General features: G+C 39.4%; 1 protein-coding gene across 2 annotated transcripts in view; it reads left to right on the forward strand.

Moving 5' to 3' along the window:
• EPS15 (epidermal growth factor receptor pathway substrate 15) overlaps positions 1-10,372 on the forward strand; it is a 131,425-nt gene that overhangs the window by 114,478 nt on the left and 6,575 nt on the right. For both annotated transcript variants that reach the window (XM_037043305.1, XM_037043304.1), the window contains exons 22-23: positions 7,800-7,876; positions 9,455-9,617. In XM_037043305.1, the coding sequence (XP_036899200.1) occupies positions 7,800-7,876; positions 9,455-9,617 (240 nt within the window). The remainder of the gene's footprint in view (positions 1-7,799; positions 7,877-9,454; positions 9,618-10,372) is intronic.

Consider the following 10,372-nt stretch of genomic DNA (forward strand, 5'->3'; position numbering starts at 1 on the left):
CGGTAGTCTAAATGTTTCATGCCAGTACCACACTGTTTTGATTACTATAACTTTGTAATACATTTTGAAAAAAGGAAGTTTGAGGCCTATATTATTTTCAGAATTGTTCTGGTTATTCAGGGTTCCTAGAGATTCCATATGAATTTTAGAATGAGTTTCTTATTTCTGCAAAAAATATCATTGGGATTTTCATAGAGAATGCATTCAGTCTGTCGATTGCTTTGGATATTATTAAAAATCTTACCAAGTCTTCTAGTCCATGAACATGGACTGTCTTTCCACTTACTTGTTCTTTACTCACAGAATGTTTTATAATTGTCAGTGCTTAAGTCTGCCTTGGTTAAGTTAATTCCTAAGTATTTTATTCCTTTTGCTGCTATTTCAAATGAAATTATTTTCTTTTTAATTTGCACCCAAGGATATGCTTCTTGGTTTTAGAGCTGGGGGAGAGAGAGAAACATTGATGTGTGAAAGAAACATGAAATCAGTTGCCTTCCCATGGGAATTGAACCCACAACCTTATGGCATATCGTTCAATGCTCCAGTGAACTGAGCCACCTGGCCAGGGCTGAAATTATTTTCTTAGTTTCATTTTCAGATTTTTTAGTATTAGTATATAGAAATCTTACTGGTTTTTGTGTATTGATTTTTATGTCTTACTACTTGCTGAATTTATTAGTTCTAAATAGGTGTTTTTGTGGAATCTTTAGTTTTCTACATCTCACATCATGTCTTCTGTAAACACAGATCATTTTACTTGTTCTTTTACAATGGAGTGCTCTTCTTCACCTTGCTTAATTATTCTAGTTAGGTCTTCTATATTGACATACAAGCCTAGGAAGCACAGAGTCCCAAGCAAGATGAACTCAAAGAGGCCCACACCAAAATGCATAATTAAAATACAGAAGGTTAAGGACAAAGATGAATCTTAAAAGCAGCAAGAGGAAAGTAGTTAATTACCTACAAGGGAGCTGCCATAAGATCATCAGCTGATTTCTCAAAAGAAACTTTGCAGGCCAGAAAGGATTGGTAAGACATATTCAAAGCAATGAAAAGCAAGGACCTACAACTAAGATTACTTTATCCAGCAGAGCTTCATTAAGAATCAAAGGACATTTAAGAACTTTCCAGAAAAGAAAAAGTTAAAGTTCATCACTACCAAGCAGTATTACATGAAATATGAAAAGGTCTTCTTTAAGAAGAAGGAAAAAAAGATAGAAAATATGAACAATGAAAATGGCAATAAATACATATTTTTCAACAATTGAATCTAAAAAACAAAATAAAGAAGCAGAACAGAAACAAACTCCTAGACACAGAGAACATTTTGAGGGTTGCTAGATGGGAGACAGGCTGGAGGAATGGGCGAAAAGATTAGGAAGTGCAGATTGGTTGTTACAGAATATCCATGGGGATGTGAAGTACATCATAGGAAATACATAGTCAATAATATTCTAATAGCTGTGTATGGCGTCAGATAGGTATGAGATTTATTAGCATGTTCACTTGGTAAGTTATACAAGGTCTAATCACTGGGGTCTACATCTGAAACTAATACTATATTGTATGTCAGCTGTAATCGAAAAATAAAAATTGATTTAAATCAATTAAAAAAAACTATAAGCTTTCAGATTAAAAACATAAGCACAAATATTTTTTCTTAAAAATTAAATGCTAGCCCTGGCTAGTGTTGCTCAGTGGATTGAGCACCAGCCTGCAAACCAAAGGGTTGCTGTTTCAATTCCCAGTCAGGGCACATGCCTGGGTTGTGGGCCAGGTCCCCAGTGGGGGGCACATGAGAGGCAACCACACATTGATGTTTCTCTCCCTCTCTTTCTCCTTCTCTTCCCCTCTCTCTAAAAATAAAAAAAATTAAAAATTAAATGATAAATTACTTCACTCTACTCCTAAAGTATAGTAGGCATGACACATAGAAGGACATTGAAAATTTTTAGTATTTTGCCTCACATTGGGGTCTTTTTAGCTTTTCCTACTGCCATCAGTAGACGCATTACAGAACAAAGAAAACAGAAGCAAGAAAATTCAGGTTAGTTTCTACGTATACTCTATTTCTACTTTTAGAAGTTTTTTTGCCACTTCATTATAAATGAGATGAATTCTGTTGCCAGAAAAAATTTTGCATGGTATATTTTACTAACTACTGACTGAGAAAATGCAGTCTTTCCAACTCCTTTTTTTTTTTTAAGATTTTATTTATTTTAGAGGGGAAGGGAGGGAGAGAGGGAGAGAAACATCAATGTGTGGTTGCCTCTTGTGTGCGCCCAGTCAGGACAGGGACCTGACATATGTCCTGGCATATGTCCTGACTGGGCATATGTCCTGACTGGGAATCGAACTGGTGACTATGGTTTGCAGGCCGGTGCTCAATCCATTGAGCCACACTAGCCAGGGCCCAATTCTCAATTAAAGCTTTACAACATCCTGAAGAGTGAGTAGAAGGGAGCTCGTGGCATCCCCAGAGCATCTTTGGCTCCAGCAGTAATAAAATTCGGAGTAGGTAGGTCTTTTTTTTTACAGGCAATGACTCAGACTAAGCACACAGATGTTCATATATTTTATGATTCTTAGATTCTGCTTTCTTTCATGTTCTCTAATTTTCATCATTTCCACAAGCCATAGTCCATGACTTTCTCCCCCAAGGCCACTTAATTTTTGAATGGAAAAATGTGTGTGCATTCCCTGACTGGTGTGTCCCGGTTGGGCATTGTCCCACAAAGTGAAAGGTTGCTTGTTCCATTCGTGGTCAGGGCACATGCCTGGGTTGCAACTTCGGTCCAATTTTGCAGTGTGCGTGGGAGTCATCCGATTGGTGTTTCTCACATTGGATATTCACTCCCCTCTCCGAAAATAAATAAATGAATGAATGAATGAATGAAAGAAGGAAAAGCCCTAACTGATGTGGCTCAGTGGGTTGGGTATTGCCCTGCGGACTGGAAGTTGTGGGTTTGATTCCCACTCAGAGCACATAGCTGGGTTGTGAGCTGGGTCCTTGGTCCGGGACTTGCGCAGGCAACCAAGAGATGTTTCTCTCTCTTTTTTCCTACCTACCCTTCTCTCTAAAAATAAATCTCTAAAAATTGTTTTAAATTTTTTTAAAAAAATGTGTGTATATGAGCAGGTGTGTGTGGTGTGTGTATGCCTTTCTTCTCCCACTGCCCTTCTGTCCACCAGTATAAGAAAGTGAAATCTTTCTCGTGAAGTCTTCTTTGCCTCTTTCTCATAAACATAGATGTTGCCTCTTCTTTGCTGTCTCTGAATTTTAACACTCACTGTGTAGCAGTTGTGTGTGTGTATATATCACTTAGTTAGATCATGAGTTCCTTGAAGGTAGATGCCGTGCCTTATTCCCTTAGTACTAAACCTTGAACATAATAGATGCTTAGTAAATGGGAATGGATGAATGGGTCAGGGCATGTGTGAATGAACTGGAGACGAGCTTGAGAAAATGGATCCATTATTAATGACCAGTGTCTATACCTCCTGTTATTTATGAGGATCTTTTGAAGGTTTTCAGTGAGCTTAAGCTTGATTATCTTGTGAGTCATAAATGGGTCATGGAGGAGGGAGATTTTTTGCTCCTCTCAGGATTCTCTGGGAGACAGCTATTCTATGGGGTTTATTGTGCACCTTACAACTGGTTTCCCTTTTTCCTTGTTGGTCATCTGATCAAATAGGTGGTTTCTGTCCTCTTTTAATTCTTAAAAATATTTTCAACAATATGAGTTCTGTCTTATTTGCCAGACCTTGTTTTCCTCCTTGAAGATCCAGAGGTCAACAGAACAGAGTTCCTCTCTTTAGTAGAGCTTACATGTGATAAATTAGATACTGGTGAATGCTGTAAATTAAATCAGGGTAATGGGATAAAATGCAGTATGCCTAAAGTGTAGCTTTATCCATCACACATTACAAAAAAGCATGTCAGCCTAGTATGATCTCAAATGTGTAATGAAAAAATACGAGGATAAAAAGCTGTTACAGAAGTATGCTAAAATACTGGTATAGGTTATTTCTGGAAATGATATTATAGATGATATTTTTTATTATGCTTTTATGTATTTTTCCAGAGTGTTCATTACCTTTATTCTTAGGGATAAGAGGGTGTTAGTGAGGCCACATTTGCATTTAAATGTAAAGCCCGATTCTACTGGCCCACAGACCCTGGGTGCATCAGTAGGTAGTAAGCCCCCTGCCCGGTCCCTCACGGTGTTATTTTTGGGGCTCCTCAGCAGGTGTCTCACACATGCTCTGAACAAGTTCCCACTCAGTGACACCTTCCAGTTTCTGAGCAGGCCTCTGCTTCATAGCAGTCATGATCAATATCAGAGAAAGCGGTAGCCAAAGTCTTACTAATTCCCCAGTTTGGGGAAAGTACATTGTCATTCTTTTAGGATACATTTCCCTGTGTTTTTGGCCAGTGCTGAGTATTTATTTTACTTTAATGAATAAATTGTCGAAAAACTCTAGTTCACAACAGCAGCATATGCTTCATGCATAAATGTCATGTTTTTTATTCATTTATTTCACAGTGTACACTTTTTGTCAAAATTTCAGTCAGGCCTGACGTAACTCAGCACTGTTGCCACACATGCATCAGGGCTTCTCGTGAAAGCTCCGGGACAGCGGCAGAGGAAAAGCAGGAAGCAGATTTCTCGGTCCCTCCCGTGCAGTGAGCCCAGCTCCTTTGCCCTCGCCACCTGTCCACCAGTCAGGAGAGCATCTGCACCCTGATGGTACCTCGGTGGCCCTGGTGTCAGGAATAACAGGAAGAGGGGGAGAAACCAGGGAAGACCCGAAACAGCACCCATGACTAGGCTGGGTCCCAGGCTCTCGGACTCGCAGATATGTAATAATAGTAAATCAGCTTTCATAGCCAAAGCTGTAGAATTTCCTGTAACTCTGGACTTTCCGCATCCTCTTCAGGCTCTGAGTCGTTATGTACCCTGGAGGACTAATTCTGTCTATGCTTCTACCCATTTTTCTGTGCTTCCTCCACCCAGTAACTGTCTGGTGACAAAGCAAACAAAAAAATAATATACAGGGTGGGCAAAAGTAGGTTTACAGTTGTAATACAAATAAATAATGTAATAGTACATGAATGAACTCTGTTTCATGTACTCCCCACTGTAAACCTACTTTTACCTACCCCTGTATACCTCCCTTGCCTCTCTTCTGTTTATGTCCATTGTATACTCATTTTTAGGATAAGAGCACACTGTACACATTTAAATGGTGGGTGGGCACTGTTGTTCTAAAACTGATTTGATGTAGAGATGAAGAGTTGAGGAAGGTCAAGGAGACTTTTTCTGTACCTCTTAGCTTGCTCTGTCTTACCCTCTCTTTTTGCAGGTCTCTTCCCCCCGCACCTTTCTTTCTTTGTACTTGCCTATATTGAACAGCAGTTCCTATAAACATTCTTTGACTTTATTGGTAGAACTTATGCCTGAACAGGTGAAACCAATCTCAAAGTAGATAAGTTCATTCCTACTGGAAATGTTCATCCATGTGATAGGTGCGCTGTGATGGAACAGGTCATTTCTCATGCCTGTGGAGCATGTTTTGCAATTACTGTGCCCTATGCCTAGAATAGCTTTCTCTCTCCCACCTTCATCTGTTTGGCAGGTCCCATCCCTTATTTATAAGGCTTAGCTCAAATGTAGTGGCTTCTTTGATACTTTTCCTAATTCTCCCAGACAGGTAGTGACTCCTACAACAGGCTTTTCATAACCTCAAATAGCTCATGTAAGATTGTTTTATTATGGTTTGCTTACATGTTTCTCACTAGACGGTGAATTCTAGTGAAGTTCTTTGGCTTCTCCATTTCCTATACTATTCTTAACCTCCCCCTGTCTATTTTGTACCTACCATTTATGCTTTTTATTTCCTATGCCTTGTCTCCCATTTTCCCCTCTCCCCCTCCCCGCTGATAACCCTCCATGTTATCTCCATTTCTGTGATTCTGTTCCTATTCTAGTTGTTTGCTTAGTTTGTTTTTGTTTTATGTTCAGTTCTTGATAGTTGTGTTTATTGTCATTTTACTGTTCATAGTTTTGATCTTTTTCTTAGTTAAGTAACTCTAACATTTCATATCATAAGGGCTTGGTGATGATGAACTCCTTTAACTTGACCTTATCTGGGAAGCACTTTATCTGCCCTTCCATTCCAAATGATAGCTTTGCTGGATAGAGCAGTCTTGGATGTAGGTCCTTGTCTTTCATGATGACTTCAAATCATTCTTTCCAGCCCCTTCTTGCCTGTAAGGTTTCTTTTGAGAAATTAGCTGCTAGTCTTATGGGAACTCTTTCATAGGTAACTAACTCTCTCCTTTTCTCTTGCTTCTTTTAAAATTCTCTGCTTTAATCTTGGGTATTGTAATTATGCTGTGCCTTGGTGTGTGCTTATTTGGGTCCAGCCTCTTTGAGACTTTCTGAGCTTTCCCGACTTATTGGAAGTCTATTTCCTTTGCCAGATTGGGGACATTCTTCATTATTTTTCAAATAAGTTTTCAATTTCTCGCTCTTCCTCTTCCTCTTCTCCTTCTGCACCCCTATGATTTGGATGTTGGAGCATTTACAGTTGTCCTGAAGGTTCCTAAGCCTCTCCTTGTTTTTTTAAATTCGTTTTTCTTCATTCCATTCTGCTTGAATGTTTATTTCTTCTTTCTAGTCCAAATCGTTGATTTGAGTCCTGGTTTCCTTCCCTTCACTGCTGGTCCCCTGGATATTTTTCTTTATTTCACTTTTCATAGCCTTCACTTTTTCCTCTATTTTGTGACCACGCTCAACCATTTCTGTGAGCATCCTGATTACCAATGTTTTGAACTCTTGCATCTGATAGGTTGGCTATCTCTTTATTTGCTTTGTTGTTTTTCTGGAGTTTTGATCTGTTTTTTAATTTGGGCCATACTTCTTTTTTTTTTTTTTTTTAAGATTCTATTCACTCATCTTAAGAGGGAAAGGGAAGGGGAGGAGGAGAGAAATATCAATCTGTGGTTGCCTCTTGTGGGTCCCCTGCTGGGAACTGGCCTGCAACCCAGGCATGTGCCCCGACTGGGAATTGAACCGCGATTGTGTGGTTCACAGGCCCGCACTCAGTCCACTGAGCCACACCAGCCAGGGTGTAATTTGGGCCATACTTCTTTGTCTCTGTGCACCTGTTATGTTGTAAGGGGTGGAGCCGTATTTACCAGAGCAGAACAGCCCGTGTTACTGGGTTGTGGCCCTGTACATAGAGGAGGGGTCTGAGTAGGAACAATACCACCTGCTTTGCTTTTGGCCAGCTTTCAGTCACTTCCCTTACCACCCATAAGCAAATTGGGCCCTTCTAGGTTGGTACCCAGGTAGGTGGACTTGTGTATGTTCTAGGACCCTGTGGGTCTCTCCAACAAATTCCTGTGAGGCTGGGAGTTTCTCCCACCGCCACAACCCCCACAGGTTTTTATAGCCAGAGGTTTTGAGTTTTTCTTTTCCTGTACTACTGGAACCCTGGATTGTGCAGTCTGTCTTGCTCCCCAGTTGTTCCAGAGTGTTAAATGCTTTCTCTGGAGTTGGGTTATTTGTTTTTATTTTATCCTAAATCATTTATCAGTTGATTTATACAGATGAATATATTTATCTTGTAGGGATATTAATGTGTTCACTGTTTGTGGACTTAAGTCAGAAATTCAGAACTATTATTTGGAACTAGATATTTTTTATCTGTCTTAATGTTACCAAGCAAAAGAAGACATGAAATTCGATGTCTTTCTGTCCTATTGTATTGATTTTCTATATTCATTTTAGCCACGGACCCCTTCGCTTCTGTTTTTGGAAATGAATCATTTGAAGATGGATTTGCTGACTTCAGCAGATTGTCAAAGGTAATCAGAATTGACTGGTGAGAAAGTGGAGTACACTACGTCTCCACCAAAAGAGCAGCTGTTCCTTTCTATTATTTAAGCCTCTCACTGACACTGCAACTTGATTTCGATAAATTGCAGCAAATGTTGATTTCAGATAGAAATGAAAGGTAAGATATAATTAAAGTAGATATATTTCTATTAAAAAAGACAGTGATGAGTATATAGGTAATTATAGTGTTCTACTGACAAGTTTGCTCAACAACTTCATTTTTAAGAGTCTTCCGTCTTTTTAAATGTGTTTCTTCCAATTGAACTACATTTTTCTCCTCTTGATTGTCTGGGTCAATGTATAATCTGGGCATTGTATTCCATCCTCTCTGCATTGGTTAATCGATTTTGTTGTTGTTTTAAGGCTGTTAGGTTTATATTAAGGCAATTAATACACATAGTCCAGCACTTAAATGTCTACTGCCTACTTTCCAGGATAGCTCTAGGACTGATTGAAGCCAAAACAGTAAAGTTAGAGTCAAATTGTCTATGCCATTGTTTCTCATCTGGGTGGTACTTCCCCCCTCTCCCCACCCCCAGGAAACCTTTGGCAGTGTCTAAAGGTATTTTCGGCTGTCACAGCTGGAGAGGGGGACTACTACTTAGCAGATAGAGAGCAGGAATGCTGTTAAACCCCCTGCAAACCCCCTGTCCAGCCCTCACATCCCCCAACATAGAATTGTGGCCAGCCCAGAATGTCAGTAGTGCTCCTGTAGAGAAATACTGGCCTAAATAGGTCTAAAATCTTAACATCTGATTCATTGTAGAATAGTCAGTCTTTCATTACTCCACGTATTAGAAAGACAGGGCCTTCAGACTCATGAAGAGTCAAATTATGGGTCCATGGGTCGCTTTGCTTTAAAACACCGATTTCAAGCTGTCTTTAATGTTTTCAAAATGCCTTTTTTTTTGGCATTTGCTAAATCTTGCCTATATTTAAGTATACATTGGGAAGTATGAAATCTTTTTTTTTAATCATTCAGATCAGATATTCATTTGAGGGAAGATATGTAGTCCCTGTAAAATGGCCTCAGGCAGTTTTGTGTTGCCTGAAGCTTGACAAACTGTTGATCCAGAGCTGGCTTGTTTTGGTATGGCCTGTTGCTCTTAATAAATAGTGGTGTTGCCCTGGCTGGTGTGGCTGAGTGGATTGAGCACCGGCCTGCAAACCAAAGGGTTGCTGATTTGATTCCCAGTCAGGGCACATGCCTGAGTTTGCTGGCCAGGTCCCCAGTGAGGGGAGTGCAAGAGGCAACCACACACTAATGTTTTTCTCCCTCTCTTTCTCCTTCCCTTCCCCTCTCTAAAAATAAATAAATAAAATTTTGGAAGGAAGGAAAGAATAAAGAACTACTACTCATATAGAACAATTTAATAAAATTCGTCCTTTGGCCCTGAATACAAAGGTTGAAATGTCAGTGCTTCAGAATTGAAATAAATAAAGCAGCATGATACTGAAGACCATTCTTCGAATGCTACATGATCACGTACAGTTTGGTTGGTATAATATATACATAACCATCTATAAACATTTCTTTTCAAACAAAGGTCAACAATGAAGATCCTTTTAGTTCAGCCACATCAAACTCTGCCAGAAATATGGTCGTTACAAAAAATACGCCGGAGGAAGCACCGGTCAAAAGTGAAGATGTACCCCCTGCACTGCCCCCAAAGGTCGGAACTCCAACAAGACCCTGCCCACCGCCACCTGGTATGAGAGTTAGTACCTTTTCTAAATCAATAAGATATTTTCCTTTCCTTAAAGTATTATGTGGGCCTTATTTATACGTTTATCTAAAGGGCCTTAAAACAAGTCAAAAAAAGTGTCAGGAGCCTGCTGCTGTCCTCTCCTTTGACCCCAACATGGAATGACAGACATTATCCACGGGGCCACCAGTGTGTAACTGTCAGGAACTACTTTTCTGGCATATGCAAATTTCTTTTTAAATCATTTTAGAGAGGCAGTAAATGGAAAAAAAGAAGTACGAATGAAGTCTCTTGCTTTTTTGGAAGCTTATCAATTACTGTTTGAACAAGTTTCCTACACTTTGGTGTTTTAATTAATTTGTATAACAGAAGATTAGTTAGAAGTCTTTTCTTGACAAATGCGAAGTCTTAAATTCTTTAATTTGAGAATATAAGGGTTTTTGCTATCCAGAATTTAGCAATATGGTGATTTGAAAAGGAAGTGTTTTTTGTTTGGGGATTTTGGGGAGCCTTTTGGAAAAAAAGTATTTTACCTTATATAATAATACTCCTTTATTTTATAAAAAGATTTTTGCGGGGTCCAGGAACAAATTCTTAAAGTTGTTTTTTTTTTTTAATTTTTAGTACTATACAAAGAAAAGGGGTTGGGGGTTGTTTTTCTCTGACATGTGGCAGGGGGTGTTTTTTCAGGAAGATGATAAAGTTGATGAGACATGGTGGGAAAGGCCAGCCCCTGAGTCCGCAGTGCTGCTGGGCTGT

This window comes from Sturnira hondurensis, unplaced genomic scaffold (genome assembly GCF_014824575.4).
Source record: "Sturnira hondurensis isolate 20B ecotype Veracruz unplaced genomic scaffold, ASM1482457v3 Scaffold0004068, whole genome shotgun sequence".
Classification (NCBI taxonomy): domain Eukaryota; kingdom Metazoa; phylum Chordata; class Mammalia; order Chiroptera; family Phyllostomidae; genus Sturnira; species Sturnira hondurensis.